This window comes from Rhodnius prolixus, unplaced genomic scaffold (genome assembly GCF_049639745.1).
Source record: "Rhodnius prolixus isolate KJV_2025 unplaced genomic scaffold, Rpr scaffold_1, whole genome shotgun sequence".
Taxonomy (NCBI): Eukaryota; Metazoa; Arthropoda; class Insecta; order Hemiptera; family Reduviidae; genus Rhodnius; species Rhodnius prolixus.
The window spans coordinates 5,654,414-5,671,717 of NW_027411581.1; the positions used below are offsets into that span (position 1 = coordinate 5,654,414).

The 17,304-nt window shown below is 30.6% G+C and overlaps 1 protein-coding gene across 6 annotated transcripts in view; it reads left to right on the top strand.

The window, feature by feature from the left end:
• Positions 1-16,040, top strand: part of Mys45A (SDA1 domain containing protein Mys45A) — a 33,389-nt gene extending 17,349 nt beyond the window's left edge. Inside the window, exons 7-27 of one of the 6 annotated variants that reach the window (XM_074124348.1) lie at positions 721-881; positions 1,658-1,784; positions 2,367-2,507; positions 6,478-6,687; positions 6,895-7,098; positions 7,184-7,366; positions 7,465-7,530; positions 7,945-8,037; positions 8,127-8,204; positions 8,290-8,388; positions 8,679-8,757; positions 9,646-9,807; positions 10,645-10,703; positions 11,525-11,601; positions 11,713-11,887; positions 13,892-13,996; positions 14,125-14,307; positions 14,532-14,728; positions 14,826-14,910; positions 15,223-15,378; positions 15,465-16,040. In XM_074124348.1, the coding sequence (XP_073980449.1) occupies positions 6,598-6,687; positions 6,895-7,098; positions 7,184-7,366; positions 7,465-7,530; positions 7,945-8,037; positions 8,127-8,204; positions 8,290-8,388; positions 8,679-8,757; positions 9,646-9,807; positions 10,645-10,703; positions 11,525-11,601; positions 11,713-11,887; positions 13,892-13,996; positions 14,125-14,307; positions 14,532-14,728; positions 14,826-14,910; positions 15,223-15,378; positions 15,465-15,509 (2,136 nt within the window). In that variant the 5' untranslated portion in view covers positions 721-881; positions 1,658-1,784; positions 2,367-2,507; positions 6,478-6,597 and the 3' untranslated portion in view covers positions 15,510-16,040. Of the gene's footprint in view, positions 1-720; positions 882-1,657; positions 1,785-2,366; positions 2,508-6,477; positions 6,688-6,894; positions 7,099-7,183; positions 7,367-7,464; positions 7,531-7,944; positions 8,038-8,126; positions 8,205-8,289; positions 8,389-8,678; positions 8,758-9,645; positions 9,808-10,644; positions 10,704-11,524; positions 11,602-11,712; positions 11,888-13,891; positions 13,997-14,124; positions 14,308-14,531; positions 14,729-14,825; positions 14,911-15,222; positions 15,379-15,464 lie in introns of those variants that run through there. The other 5 variants (XM_074124213.1, XM_074124407.1, XM_074124488.1 and 2 more) reach the window with 5 other exon arrangements.
• Positions 16,041-17,304: the final 1,264 nt, after the last annotated feature.

The window sequence follows — 17,304 nt, forward strand, 5'->3', positions numbered from 1 at the left end:
AAATTTAAACTAAAATAATTAGACCACAGGCTCATATTTGAAGTTTACTAAAATGGGGCCAAGCCGGACACCGCTTTCACCTGTAATGATGGGAAAAGCCCGAAAATTGGATCAGAGGAAAAACCAAAGAAGTGTAAAGTTTGTACCAACTCTCGAGTGTGGGCAGTTAAAAATAATATGATTGTATCGTTTAACTGTTATACCTGAGTATTGGTACATATGGAAGATTTCTAAAACTTGACTGAATCATGGATTTTCCAGCTTACGGATCCAAATACCGAATTCATTTAAGTTACATATACAGATCTGTTATTAATTAATAGATTCATCTTTGACTGGGTTGAAAAAACTTAACCTTCAGTAACTTTCCCTTCAATCATGTTTATCCAGTTTAATGTATAGCTTTAGGTTATTCGGTTCTTTTTACTGATAAAAAATAGCTTTTTATGTAGATTTAATCTTCAATTCCACTTGTATGACGCAAATGAATACGAAATTGAAGTAGACCATTGTGCACTCTGTTGGCATTTATATGGAAGCTAAAGAAGATGCAACTGCGTTTTCATAATTATGATGTAACTGTTATTAAACTGGAAAATACCAATTCTTATAAGATAAAACAAGAATAAAATAGCAGTAATTAATTTAATAAAGACGTTTTAAATTTGATTTAATTTTTTTTAATTAATTTTTTCTGTATTTTTTTTTTAACTTAAAAAGCGTTATCTGATGTTTTTGGCGCTCGGAGTCTTTTTTCAGTGCATTGCCTGTCTCCGGATAGTTTTCTCTCTATACAGGACACAGTGAGCTGTAGGAGAGCTCGGGGGGGGGGGGGGGAATTAAGGACTGGTAGCTGAATTCGAACCCAAGATTTTTTTCGAGTAAGTCCAAAAAAATATAATTTGACAATGTTTTTTCCTCCTCTAAAAATGTGAGGGAGTACCTGTGTAAAATGTCGCAATAGTAATAGCTAATTATCTTTTCTTAATATTCTGAAGATGACGCATGTCAGTCAAAAACTAAAAAATTTGTGTAACTTAAAACGAAATCATTGTTGCAGACAGAGGTCGGTAGAATACTCTTAAATAGAAATTGAAAATAAATAATTAGGATCTTTCAAATTCAAAACAAATACAAGCTGAAATATGGCAGAACCAAAAGAATATCACTGTAAAAACTGAAAAAAAAAATTACAGTATACAACCAACAAATAAAATAAAAAATATACGTATCCTATCTTTTATAGATTGAGAGAGAAAGTCATAATATAAAGTAAAACAGCGTTCCCAAGAAATAAATAAATAATAATAATAAAGGTTTTGCAAATGAGGTACCCCTTTCTCTGAAATTTAGGAATGGGTGATACATTGACAGAAAAACCAAGGAATTCCTAACGTATCACTCCAGTGGACTTAACCGAACAAACCAAGCTCTCATATTCTCCGACATTTCCAAAAAAAAATAATTCTTCTAATAAATTCAAATGAAAATAATAGATTCGCATGAGTGTTGGCAGTTATAATTCTAAATTTTTAAAAATCAGCCTGTTAAGAGTAAAATTTTCAATGTCTCATAAATATAGTTTGCAAAACTTTTCTAGTTAGTTGATTTTAGAGGTCCTAATTCTAACTATGCTTGAATATTGAAACTAACATAGGTGGTGGACAAGTAAATCGTCGCGAAGGAGTAATTTTGAGGGCCAATTAACTAGCATTTCCGAAAGACTTCCTAGGAAGCCCCAGTTCCTGAAAAAAAAGTCTCAAATAAAAGTGATGGGCACTTAAGTGAGTAAGATGTACGCAGATACTTACTGCAACAATTAAGCAAACCTTACTGCTACAATTAAGCTCTGCAGCTTTTCTTTCTGAATTTAGTTTTTCCCTTGCTGGTGGACACAATTTTATTTCCGGTTCAGGCGATTACAGAACAAGTGTTTCTGTAATCTTTGCAGTATTACTTTGTTACCTCTCACCAGGGGAGCGAGTAAATTATGAAACTTCCGTTTTTAAATGTGTTTCATTATGAAATTTACCTACTTGTCTAACAATGTATCAAAGGGTAAAACAGACGGGCAAGTATGGTAAATCATGAATAATTTTCCATCTAAAGTAATATCTTGGTGTAATGTATGTTTTATTTAATATTAACACAAAATTTTAAGTTTTTAAAAAATGTGAATTTATTTATAACCAGAATTCAAAAATTTCCTGATGGGTTCTTTTAGTTTACCGCGATGTTCCGATAACCTCTTAAACCGATGATTTTGCTACCTATTATTATAATATATACATATATTTATATATAATATGTAAACTTTATTATATGATTTTTTTTTTGTAACTTTCTTTCATAAAAATTCATTCTAGGGCAGTTTTTGTGACGGAGAATGATCACCTGTTAATGTAGCTGAGAATGATATGTGTTAGTAAAATTCCAACTTTGAACGAAATTGCGTGACCATAAGAATCAGAAGTACTTTGAATGATTTCTGGCTTTTGTCTACTCAGGTAAACATTTTCATTTGTTACCCTTTCCCTAAATTGATGAAAACATTTGTAAGATGAGTGAAAGAAAGTCAAAGTCAATGGGAGTTTTGAACCAGATTATTTATTAGAAACAGTGACTTCTTTAAGTCGTGATTGAACCATCTAAATATCTTATTAAGCAGAACCGTGGCTGGCTGACAGTATACCCCAAAGGGTTTCCAACTCAGTTAACACTGCGCGGGACAGTTTGAGGTAAATTATCAACAAGGGAAAAAATTCACTCATCGTGTTAGCTAGCAGGCGATCGGAATTAGGTGCTTAACTAAGTAAGCTTTTATTATATAATATGATCTACACTTATTTAAAGAAAATTTCGATCGCTTAAGACACGTGCCAATGCAAGATGATCTGGGTATTTCCTTTTAATTTTTAATTTGTACCAGAATTCTTCTTAGACCCACAATTGGATGCTTCGAAATATATCTATCAATATAGTTACATTAAAAAAAAAAAAAAAAAAAAGGAGAACGCGTAACTGGTTTTAAATAATATCCTTAAATCATAAAATTTCTGAACTCTGAAAGACAATTTATTGATGTTTTTTTCTTAAGATTAGATTAATAATGGTCGACGCAGTCCGATGTTCTAAATTTTGTTATCATGATTACAGTCTTTGCAGTCCAAACGAACAGCGCATGTATGGAACCCAATTATATTTAAACAAAAATCTAACGGATCGTGTACTAATTATCATTTTATAATATTGTAAGTTATCTAGAAATATGAATAATTGTTTACTTCATAAATGCGATGCAGTTGGACAAAAACATGAAAACATATTTATAAAAAAGGATCATTTATCGTTGATTAGGTTATATATAGAGTATTCTATGTAATCAAGAAATAGCCGTCTCCAATAAGTGATAAATTGCTTGTTATTGTTGCATACATTGTTTTATAATTAGCAAGTGCAGTCAAGAATGTTGAAAATTAATACGTTAAAATTGGTCAATTTAATTTAGTAACTTTTAAACCGCCTTCACAATGGACATATCAAAACTTGATGCAGAAGAAAAGTGAAATTAACTTAACAGTGTAATTATATTGATATGTAATAATACACAACATAATCGAAATTCTTTTTTGCAACTTATTTCTGCCTCACTTATTGGATTCGGAGTGGGTCCTTTCTCAAGGATACGGTGCCAAAAGCAGCTAACCGTGACGACTTCTTGGGAGATCAAGTTGAAGAACTTTTCTTTCATACCTCGAAGAGGTGTGTGTCTTTTGCATGGTCCAGCAGAGAATAGAAGAATGGAATTTTATGCTCTAATTTCACGAAGGCTCTAATTAACTATCTCTCCAAGCTTAAAAGCTCCAATGGTAGTAAAAAGAATGGATATTCCTGAAACAACCATCAGGTCAATCAGAGGACGCCTAGTGCTTGAGTGGAATTGACTTCGGCCCATACTTAATTAGCAGTCATCGCAGACTAGTCACCTAAGAAAGAAGACTAGAAAAAGAGACGTGTCTCTTTTTGTGAAATAACTGTAACTGATTTGTTGTGGTCTTAGCAGAGTGGGTTTCGTAAATAAAGACAGAAATGTATCTTCTTTTCATTTTTATTTTTTGCTACCAATTAATTGCTCAAATATATTTCATATTACTGACATTAGTTGTTAAAAAATAAATTGTTAATACAGTATTGTTAAAAATCTAATTATAGAAATAGGAAGTTAAAAACCAATAGAAAGACCTGATTGATAAAGCTTATTGTAATCATTGCGTTAATTAGTTTATGAACTATAAAACTGGATTTAACTGGATAGTTAGCCGAAGATCATGACCCTTAAATATATTTTCTCATTTTGTAATCAATCGCCTTTATAATATGAATGTAACAAAATAACAGTTCTTCATAATGTAATATTGAATCGTTTCAATTTGTTTATTTATTTTTCAAAATTTAAACAAAATTTTCAAGAAAATAATCCTAATTATGCTTCTCTATCTTTTTCAGTTTAAATAAAAAGTCTTTGAACTTTGAGAATTTTTAGTTTCTTTGTAAGGATTGTACGTTGAAAACTCATGGTTAGATTTATATTTCCTGTGGGGCTGTCTAGACGGCACGTGCCATAGCGACCCAAACTGTGTTCTAAGAAGCTTTCGTCCAGTCTCTTTAATTATATTTACGAATCGGAGTGGGAAAAAGCTGAAGGCAGTCATGATCCTCTTCAAAGAGCCGAATATTCATACTCAAAAGTGATTCACGATGACCTTCTTAACGACATATCGTATGCTCACTATTTGTGCCAAGACTGTGTGATTCAAGTGCTAGAGGCCACACTCTTGTTAATGCAGTTCCATAGCCTACCCATGCGAGGCAAATAAAATACATCTTTCTCGCTTCTGGCATATAATTTCCACCCACCATTCCTGTAACATTTTTGTGCCATCTCCTTTTAAACACATGTTAGCCCTCATCATTAGTGCTGCAAAAGGATCCAGTTTGAATCTTTTGGAAAGGTAACACAACTTCTGCGAACCAGTCGATCGTATTTGGCTACCAATTTTGTACTTAACACTTAGATCTTAGCGTTCGCTGGGAATTCCTAATCTATAAACAGGAACAAAACTTACACGAGAATCCCAAAATTCACACAATACACGTAGAGTTTGGAGAAGTAGGTAGCTAATATCGCAATTACTTAGGTCTAGCTAACTGTCAGGCAACTTCTAACTTAGTTTCACTCACACCTTATTACATACCAGAACTGTCACTGACACTTGATTAACCAGAGTAGATATTTTAGGACGCAATGGTTTTATAGTCACTCTTTGTAAAATGTCAACGTTTATCCACTAAGGAGGAAGTGCATTAGCCTCTTCAGAGACTTGCTTACCTGCGAAATAGCTGGCTATTAATGCGAACTACCCTTAAAATGACATCCAAACAAACTCACACCATAATCAATGTTAACTTTTCGAAAATCTATCGCATATTTAATCATTTATTTGGGTGAAATCAAAAGATCTTGTTCACGAAGTGTGATGTTACCTTTTAAAAGTCCTAAAATAAGGAGAATGAGACTACAGTTGTTTCTCCAGTTCCGTAGAATTTATTCATTTAATCATGTTTGAGTTCTCTTTATTTCTGACTGGTCTGGTTTGTCCATTGACTTCTTCCAATAAAGTTTTTCTTAAACAATAGAACTAAAGATGTGGATAAAAACTTCGTAAGGCGAAATTGAATTCTAATTCTGCAAATCTTATTTATTATCAAGGGTTTTGAAGGCCAGTTTTTGAAGACCAACCTCAATTTGAGGAAAAGGTAGTACAAAATTTTAGTATAAAAACGATAATTATCATAATGTTTGCGAAAAGGTGAGTTTTAATAGTAACGATTTACAAATGTTCATGAAAATAAACTTGTAATGTTGAGAATGATTCAAGTGCAATTGACAGGATATGTGCTTTGCAATGTTAAGATGTGTTACGTGATTTAAGTTCTTCACAGTTAAGTCACTAAAAGTAAAATAGTAGGTGCAGATGTGAAAAAGAGTGACGGGCCATATCCGCTTTAATCTAGAAGGATTAGTATGACACTCAGTGTCAGTGTTTGTTCATAGATGGTAGTAGTTTGTAATGTCAACTTTCAGAATCTGCAAAAGTGCTCTTTGAAGGTACGCTGTTCCAAGAAACAAACCTGCGGGTTTTTGTGTGAATGTCAGGGAGTGAAATCCCTGAAGAATTGGATCATTTCCCCCCTACTTGAAACGGTTAAGAGTTGTCTTAAGTCCTAAAATATTAATCCTAACTACTAGAATAGAATAAGTCTGCCGTAATATCAAGTAGAAAGGAGCTAATAAAATGAATGTAAGTTATCAATATAATAAGGAAACAAATTATACGAATGTGAAGGTAAAATAGAATTTTTAGTAATTGAATGTGGAAATATCGATACTAATGAATGCTGGTTGCTATTTGGTAGGTTATTTAAAACCGTTCAGGTTATGTATTTCCACGTGAAAACTGTGATGGTATTTCAATAAAGGAATTAATACAGTGATAAGGTTTATTTTACATTCAAAGTAAAAGGCGAATAGACATAATGATAAGGAGGAAAAATAATCAGCTACCGGAAAATTTACCCCAGTTACAGAACCTCATCAAAAGGGATCCTTTGTCATACAAAGATGAGGTGAGTGCATAGTATTTCCTTTTCTTCTGCTTTTATTAATGATTCTATCCCTGAATTACCATCCATTCAGCTTCTTATTTTCTGGCTCTAATTTTTTAATCTGAGATTCTGGTCTTCTGCTATGCCTTTCCGATTTACTTCAGTCATTTAAGCCTTCCTCGCTTCACTTTCATGTCACTTCTCATTCGAATGACTTTTTTTTTATAGTTCATTCAACAGAAACGACATTATGAATCATTGTTATCATTATTTGAACTTCATCCTGATGAATATAATAAAAGTTTGGTAGATTTAGTCATGTTTATGGCACAAGTTTCTTCATGTTACCCTGATTCGCTAAAGGACTTCCCACAAGAACTGGTGAATATACTGGGAACTCACAATACTGTTCTTCATGCAGAAATGAGAATGGTGAGGTTGTTTTTGTTTTTTTTAAAGTATAATTTCGTTTTTACAATGCAAGAGATTATTTATATTATTTCGTATATTTGGACAGGCCTTTTGTCGAGCTTTAATTCTTCTTAGAAACAGAAATCTCCTAGCTCCAATGGATCTGCTGACATTATTTTTTCTCCTTCTACGTTCACATGATAAAGCACTCAGACAGTATTTAGAGGATCATATTATTAGTGATATAAAAAATATGAATGCTAAACAGAAAAATATGAAACTAAATGGTGTAAGTTTTAAGTTCGGCTTAATATTTCTTAGATGTTTTCATTTTTATCTTTTAAAAAAAATAAATTTCTGATAAGAGTTTTTAATTTTTTGTTGCAGTCTTTGCAGAATTTTATGTATAATATGCTAAATGATAGTAATAAAAAAGCCGTGAAAATGTCTTTGGTAAGTACAGTAACATTTCAGATTCTGATATCAGTTTATTCAATTGAATACAGTTATTTCTCATTTATATTGTCCAAAAATAATGGAGGTATATTCAAGTTTCTTAGTACTATAACCTAAAAGTTGTGGTTTGAAAAAGAATTTGTAATGCAAGTTCATAGGCATCTTGGATAACATTGATTTATGTTTTTTTGGGGTATAATTGAACAAGTTTTTTTTTGTAATAATTCTGTCGGCTTAAGTATAGCAAGTTTCTAGTAAATAAATGAAATTTCGTTCCTGCACTAAAACATAAGATTTGAATCACTCAGGCAGTATTTAGAGGATCATTAGTGATATAATAAGATCATATTATAAGCGAAGTTATTATTATTCATTTGCTTTGCATAACAATTAAAAGATTACTGTTTTTAGAATATAATGGTGGAATTATATAAGAAAAATGTATGGCGTGATGCCAAAACGGTCAATGTGATTGCAACGGCAATGTTTTCCAAGGTAACCAAAGTAAGTTTTATTGTCATTCACGGTGTAATTTATTGTTTACTAATCCACAATCTTTTCAATGATTTTATTTATTTTCATTTCTTGATCAGATAATGGTAACTGCTTTGAGATTTTTTCTTAGCAGTGATGAGAGTAAAGATGATTCCGAAGATAGTGATTCTGATGATGTAAGTGCACTTTACTGTTTTGCTACAAAATTTCTCATGATTATTTGTAGATCTCTAAATTAATCGACCCGACCTATTATTGTAGAATACTCCATCAGCAAGAGATGTTATTATGGCTAATAAATTCAATAAAAAAACTCGTAAAAGAGAAAAACATCTTAAGAAAGTGAAAAATGTCATTTCGGTAAGTTTAATTGACTATTATTATTACTTTTAAAGACGCGTTAGCATCTGAGGTCATTGGCACCCGGACAGTGTTCTCTCGTTTCAGACAATACTGTCTGTCACCGATCAGTGAGTTGTAAGAACCTCCTAGGAAGAAAAAATCTAAGGGCCAGCACCAACAAGCTAACCACAAAGCTAATCCCTTCCTTTTTTCGATTTTATTATGATAGCAATCCTGAGTTTTTATGCATTCGTGTTTCTAAAGTAATAATTAATAATATTTGTTTGTGTATTTGATTTTCTCCCCAGAAATCCAAAAAGAAGAAGAAAAAGAGAACTACACTTGACAATAATTTTTCAGCATTGCATCTTATCCATGATCCTCAAGGTACATATTTTTCAAGTATTACAGAAGTTGAAAGTTTATTTTCTTAAAAAAATATACAAATTGATTGAAGCTTATTAAAAATGTCCAGAATGAGTTCTTAATCTATCGATATTTTCTAGCAGAACTTGTCCCAAAAATTCCAGGTTCGGTAAATCTCATTCAGTTTTTTTACTTGGATGAGAATTAGAATTCTCTGAAAGTCATCGTGCCATTATATTTACAAAAATGGATGTGTACATCCTAGGGGAATACCTTCAGCAGTATGTCCAGCCAATAAGCGGCATGAAAGGGTACAGTAGCCTCTTTCTAAAGAGCGCCCCAATAAAGAAGAGAATGATCACCGCTCTGATGAACTCCATCAGAACTTAGAACTGCCAAGCTCAGTATTATAGCGTAACTCCACTCTGAATTTGAAAGTGCTATGTCTCGGAAGTGACTTATTAAAAAAATATCTTTAAGAGTTAAGATTTTAGATCTCTTTCTGAGCTAAATGAATGAAACATCACTTCGAAGGAGCCTCAAAAGTTCCTTGTAAGAAATGTTCTTGCATCTGTCCTCCTTGTGATGCCGTTTGAATAGATTTCTCCCGAATAAAAATTCATTAAATCTATTTTTGGAAGGATTTGGCTCTCAAAACAAACATGTATCTGACTTATTCTTAACGTAGTTTTTTTCAGTACACTGTCGGCCTCCGGACAATGTTCTCTTGATACAGTCTACACTGTCCTTATCCGAACAGTGAGCTGTTAGAAGCTCCTAGGAAGAGAAAATCATAGGATATGAATTCTTTCCCGGGAACTCCGTGTTGAAAACCATTATTCATTCGCTAACCATTGAGGCTGATTCTTAATGTTAGTAATTATTCAAACAAAATAATTTATTTTGAAGGTATTGCTGAGAAATTATTTAAACAAATAGAAACAAGAAATGAAAAGTTTGAAGTCAAGGTGTTAACATTAGATGTTATATCTAGATTAATTGGTTTACATCAGTTAATTCTTCTTAATTTTTATCCATTTATTCAACGATTTCTTCAACCACATCAAAAAGGTAAATTACAGTAAAATAGTAATTATATATTTTTCACATGTTTCTTATATTGTTCTTTAAAATACGATTTGGTGCTATTCATTTACTTAATACATTAGTTCTGAAGCTAACAGTCTCGTTGGATTCGCAAACTTAAAAATTTTTAATTTATAATTGTTTAATATGAGTTGAAAGTCAAGGGTTACAAATCTTCCTAGATTGAAAAGGATGTTAGAAATCGAAATCAATTTGTTTAGTGTTTTTCAACACTTTTACTTTGCAGTGATAAATTAAATTCGATCATTGGATTGTTTACATAATAAATTATTCAATATAAGCCCACAAGCCCAGTAAATTCCCTTGGTCGATAGGTGGAAACAAGAAATAAGATTGAAATTAACCATAATATCGTCGCCTAAGAAGTGATACCTTGTAACTACAAAATATCAACTTTACAGGAGAAGGAAAAAAACAGGATATAAAATTCATTTTAAGGCATACAGTAATTCTTCTTTCAATATTAACTATTAGTGTGACTGTCGTCTTGAAAGTGCATGATTGAAAACAAATTTTTTTTCAACATTTATTTCTTTTTTCAACATTTATATATAAAAATGTAATTTTCGTTGAAATTTTAGTTACGAGGTATCACTTCTTAGGCGACGATATATTTTCCCTCATAAATGAACCATTCACCAAAATAGATAAATAGTACTCTTAACATACTAAGTTGTATGAAGTAGTTATGATTACAGAATACTTGAGCATTCTGCTGTTGAGCAGGGTATAGAAAACAATCATTTGAAATTTAGTTTAAATGTTCAAAAAATTTGACAAATTTTTGTTTGTTTTTTTCAGAGGTCACGAAATTATTGTTGTTTGTTGCTCAAGCATCTCATGATCTTGTACCGCCAGATGTAAGTACATTGTGAAAAATTATTTAAGCATTTTTAAGATCGATTAATTTCAAAAGGTTATTTGAAAGAATTTTTTTATATCAATATACGAGAATGTATATATTGAAAAATTTGGTAACTATATTTCTTTGTTTTTTGTTTGCCCTTTTCGATTAAGTTGGATGTGATTTTGTTAATGGGAAGTTATTTTCAAAAGTGGCAATGTTTTGAATCTGTTTGATTACACGTATTTTTTTTTTTTTTTTTTTTTAATGATTTAAGGCGCGTCAACATCTATGGTTATTGGCGCCCGGAGCTTTTTCCATTGCACTGCCGGCCTCCGGACAGTGTTCTCTCTTTACAGACAACACTGTCCATCACCGGACAGTGAGCTGTAAGAAGCTCCTAGGAAGAAAAAATCTAAGGGTCAGCACAGCTGGATTCGAACCCGGGACCTCCGCGTGGGAGTCCAGTATGCTAACCTCATAGCTAATCCCTTCCCTATTACACGTATTGTTTGTTTGTTTGGTGCATTTATTTGAAAATCGATCTTTGACAATGAATTATATCGTATCTAATATATTTGTAGTCTAAAAAGTCAACACCACATAAATGAAGCCTCTAAAGAAAGCACTAATTTGAGCCGAAAGTTTGGCAAATGTTCAAAATAAATAAGAAAATGAAATGTGCCCCCTATAAAACTAGAATTTTCTTTAGGTTTTTAAAAATTAAATTAGAAAGATATGATCCTCCTTTATTACTTTAAGTCTTTAAATAAAGAAGATGTCATCACTAACGTCTATTTAAATTTTGCTAATATTGTTGTATTATTTTGTTTCTAGGTTTTAGAGCCTATCTTACGCACTTTAGTAAACAATTTTGTTACAGAACGGAATACTTCAGATGTTATGGCCATTGGGTGGGTAGTTGTTAATTACTTTGTTTTTGACTCAGTAATTTTTTTTTTTCTATTAAATAAGATTTAATTAAATAGACAAATTAAAAAATTAATTATTTATTTTGAAAATAGATTAAACGCAGTAAAAGAACTCTGTGCAAAATGTCCTCTAGCTATGAATGAAGATTTATTGAGAGATCTTGTACAGTATAAAAATTATCGTGAGCGTAGTGTAAATATGGCAGCCAAATCTTTGATACATCTTTATCGTACTTCTTTGCCAGAATTACTACATAAAAGAGACAGAGTGAGTTATTATTTTGTTAATTTGTTATTGTTATTTTGTTAGAGTTAGAACATATTTTTATATTTGTACTTTCTTTAACTGGTTCTAAATGTTGAGGTCCCAGAAAATGTTTAAAATTTAGTATTAAACAGATCGTGGAAAAGATTATTTGAGGTTGCCTCAAAGAATGCCTTTATGCATTGATAGTCAATCTCCGAAGATACACACACCATCATTACACTGTAGACAGTTTCATATGTTGCTAATTATTAGAAAAATCAAACAGCAGTAAGTTTAGGTTTGAGTTTCCATAAAAATTTCGTAAACAGAAATTATATCTTTTAATTATATCTCATCATTTTGCTGTTTTTACAAAAATGTTCCACAATTTCTTTTCGATTCATATATTTATCTGTCCATTCAATGAATTGGAGTTTCAATATCTTGTTTTCTATTGCATGGAATACACCTTATTGCAATTATAAACTAGAACTACCATCACAATTGAGAGAAATTTGAACATTGTGAATATAGTACTGAAAGAAAGAAAGAAATACGTTTATTAATGTCCTGGGACATTAGTCCCTTAAGGACAACAAAAAGTATATACATAAATTTAATGAACTAAAATTTCTCTTCTGAGTTGCTGCCAAATTAATATTTACAATATATACAGAGTAAAACAAAAAGATAAAAAATAAAACTAAAATTCCATTTCCGTTTTAAATATATACACAAATCAATACATACATAAAAATGTTAACTTAAAAGAAAAGAACAGGTCTACTGCTAACAATATAATAATTATATAATGATAATAGTAACATTAATAACAATAATATCAATAATAATAGTAATAGTGATAGTGATAATAAGTAGAGGGAAACATGACAAAATAAAGATAATAATTAGAACAAAGAAGTAATAATAGTAATGATAATAATAACTTTAATAATAAATCACTGATTTAGATAACTTTTGATAAGATGTTCGTATAAATGAGGTTTAAACGTATTGACAGACTTTGCACGCAAACCAAGCGGAAGTGAGTTCCTTAATCTGCAAGCTTTTAAATAAAAAGAATTTTGATAGGTTGCAGTCCTAGGTGTGGGCGTGTACAACTTTGTATCCACTTGTCGAGTGGTCCTCAAGTGTAACTGTTCTTTGCTACTAAATAGTGAATACAGATAATCTGGTGCTCTATTTTTGAACAGAAAATAAATAAAGGCACCTAAAAAATATTGAAAGTAGATACAGGAAGATAAAATTTACTTATCTTTTACATTGCCTAAACTTGGAGTTGTAATAACTCCATTTCTATTGCACGGAATTACTATTACAATTTCTCCTTAAAAAGTGCTCTCAGAAAGTCTAGAAGCAATGAGATGAAACTGGTGGTAGGGTATCGCAAGGCTCATTCATGGGCTGTAGCAAAAGTAATGAAATAAAAAAAGAAAAATTTACTATATAAGGTAACAAGAATAAGAAGAGCTAGAACAATTTCAGCAAAGGTCTTTTTCTCCATTTTTAGGCTGAATTATAAACGAAATTATAATTATAACTCAAAACATATGAGATTATCTACGAGTATTCTGATTCGATCTTGCAAGAGTAGAGATCGTTTTGGCGAAAAATAAAAATACAAAATCAGTTTATTAAAGGGACATTTTCGTTGTACAAAAACTTATTGTCGGGTTCCAAGATGGACCTAAGCAAAGATTTTCTGTTTTTGAGTTATAATACAGAGTTTCATACAGACTGGAATTGTAAAAAGCAACGGAGCGGTCTTAGAGTAGTTTAAAACTTGAATTTCCTGTGAAATTCAAAACCGAAAACTCTGGACTATTGCAGAGGAAGTCCTATCTTTTAGGAGATTCTATGAAAAGCGAAATAAAATTTATTTAAGAAAGTCAATTACAAAGAATGTGTAATATAGGGGAAAGTCGTGTGTTTAATTGATTTTTGTAAAATATAAATAGTGAGTATCTGTATTTTATTCTAATGCTAAATGGCTTTCCATTTCAGGGAAAACCTACAGAATCCACAATAGAATTAAAGGTGAAAAATTTCGGCGAAATTGATGTTAAAGATTATATACCTGGTGCGGAAGTTTTAGTACAAGAAAAAGAGGTATTTTGTCTTTCTCTTAAAAATCAAAAATTGTTATTTTTTCATTAAACTATGAACTTTTACCTTAATATACTACAACGTGTCCTGAAAAAAAAAAAATAATTTTTTGTTTGCACACTTTTTTCAAGAAGAAAGACAAAGCTGGCGAAAATAGTGACAGTGAAAACGATGATGAGGAATGGATAGACGATAGTGAAAGTGAAGAAGAAATTGAACTATCAGGTAATGACAGTGATAAGGTTAATGAAGAAGATCTTGACACATCCACCAATGAAAGTAATCGTTCGCGAACCATTTCTGAAAATGATAAAGTAAGTTAAAATAATTTACTTCATTAGATTGCTTTATGTTGTTTAATCATTTAATTTAATTTTTTATTCTGCCTCAAATTTATTTATGTTTACAAAATTTGGAATTCGAAATCAAGATTTATAACTTTTTTTCTTATTAAGAAAAACAAAAAACAAACAAACTTGTTAACTAACTAATCACACCAAGTTCTCTTTTTTGTAATTCCTAAATTTTTGTTATTTAGGTAAGTGAGAAGAAAACAGAAAAGAAAAATCCACAAGAAATCTTGATAGAAAAAAAGAAATTAGCTTCTACAGTAAGCACGACCAAGATATTAACTGATGAAGATTTCCATAAAATTGAAGCTGCTCAATTGGCCAAAGAAGTATATGCGTTGAAACATAGAGGTGTAAAAAGGCCAGCCGAGGAAGAAGCGGAAAGGTATATTTTTGCCTGCATTATAAAAATTATATACACTGACCTATTACAATTAATCATGTTTTACTTGTTTTACTTAAACTTGTTCATTGATTTCCAGAGGAGAATTGATTACATTGGCAGACATAGAAAACATTTATAAAAAACGAAAACAGTCAAAGGAAGATAGAATTCAGTCTGTTAGAGTAAGTAAACGCATTGTTTGCAAGTGTTGAATTAGATTTTTAAGGTGTATTTGTTTTAATCAAATGCTTTTTAGAATGGAGTTTACCTAAAGCGTATAGAATCGTTTCCTAGGGCTATTCTTAATGGTCCAGGAAATTCAAAAAACATATGAGCAATATAAATAAGCCAACCAACTGGCATATAGTATGTAAAAGAGCCCACGCCAGTATATTTTAAAAACATTTTTGTAAAATTCGATATTTGTAAAAAAACTTTCCTTTGCAATAATAAATGTCTTATGAGTGTTCTCACAGGATTATACTTATTTTTAGAAAGGGCAGGAAGGAAGAGAAAAGTTTGGTTATAAAGTTGGTCGACAAAATCCATTTGCTAGTACGACTAACAGAGAAAAGAGAAAAACCAAAAATTTTATGATGGTGAGGCATAAGGCTAGATCAAAAGTTAAACGAAGCTTTAAAGATAAGCAGGTAAATTGAAAAGAAAAAAGGGTTTTTAATATAAAATAAATTTCTAATTTAATGTGAATTATTAATAATAATATTGTAAATTTCAGCTTGCTTTGCGTAACTATTTGATAAAACAGAAGAAAATGAGATGAAGATATATTGAAAAGTTTTTTTTATTTAAATAGCTTTGAAGCATTGTAAAAAAGTGCAGAATTGAATCATTATTTGTAAATAAAAAAATTATATAATAATTAAGGAAAAAGGAAATTTAAAGAAAAAGAGATATAGATTGATTTCAATTTCAAATTTTATTTTTCTACAAAACTAACAGATTTTTAAAATTTCATTTTACTGATTTTATTTTAAAATTAAAATGCTGAAATTAAACTGCATTATTCCAAATCAATTGCATCATCCATTGAAAGTGTAAATTTATCATAAAATGTAAGTTTCAGGGTGTTCCAGTTTATTTTAGTGGAAAAAAGTGGTAACTTTTAAAGAATAAGTTTAATTAATAATGCGTACACATCTTTGATATCAATAAATGCTCCCGTAAGACTTTGAATACGTAGGAAGAGATATTTGATTTTCTCCTATTATCTCAGCCTGCCTTTTGAAGAGACGACACAGTTCCTCTAAAATATCTCTAGATATCTTAAGGGTAAGGGTTGATTTTTTTTTTTTAATAAAAGACAGAAGTATCCTGAACCTAATGTCATGAACTTGGTACCTTAAACTCGTGTCTCTGTACCATTATATACCAGGTGTGCCAGACCGTTCTTATTTCGAGTAACAGTTTTAAAGTTGCTACTTCATACAATATATATATACTGTACTAAAGGTTTTAATTAACTAGAACAAGCATGCAGTGACGTATTTAGACCATTATTATGGATCCTACCTCGTATTTAAGTTGTTTATTATTTGAAGAAAATTGCTACAGCTCTTTGTTCAGTTTTATCACTAATTGCAGTTTTCATCGCAAATAAAAGCCGTCGTAGTGATAAAAGCCTATATTAATCAGTTATTCCACCATCTGCAAATTTCTCGTCAAAGCAACAGAGTATACACTATGCACCAATTTGCTAATCTGGAGTTCTTTGTACTTTCTATTCAAGAAGTAGTCGTTAAAAGTACTGCAGAACTAGACTTTTTATAGTTCTAAAAAAACTACGTAATTTTCTTCTTTTTTTTTGGTTTCCAAGTTTGCTATTAGTTTTTTTTATACTCCGACATTTCGTATTTAATTGATCAATCATTTAAATAGGTGCCAGGTATTACACGTAAAGTGTTATTGTAAAGTTTAATACAGTTTGAGCTGAAGTTGTGTCTAATTGACAACTTTTGTGAATAAAATCATAAAGAAATTCATAGAGGAAATAAAACTGGTGAAGGAAAAATGTGGCGTTTTTTACGTGAATAATAGTAGAAAAATAAATTCAGAAGATTCCTCATCAATGATCATTTTTATTTCATTTTTAAATAAATAAAATTAGATTTTTCCTGAAATTACATTTGTATTAATCCTCCCACTCCTTTTAACAGTAGCCAAATTTTTATTTTTCACAGAATGTTTATTCTCTGACATGATATGACATTTTCTGGCTGCTGTAAGAAAAATTTAAGAAATAATACATTTTCTGAAGTATTATTAGGGTTTATTGTTAAATGTGTAATTTATTTTAGGCAATTTAATCTGAGTACAAACATAATTTTTTCAATTACCAATTCAATATATCTGAAAAATATTTAATTTATGCCCTTCAAAAAGTTTAATATCGTTAAAAAATTTAAATAAATAAAATAATACACATGTATATAAGAACATCGTAATCATATATATGAAGTACTTTTAGTTATATTTTAGGTTTATTAAACGAAAAAAATAATTTTTATATTATTTATTAAAAAAAATTGAATTTTCATTTATAAATAATTCTGAAGGGG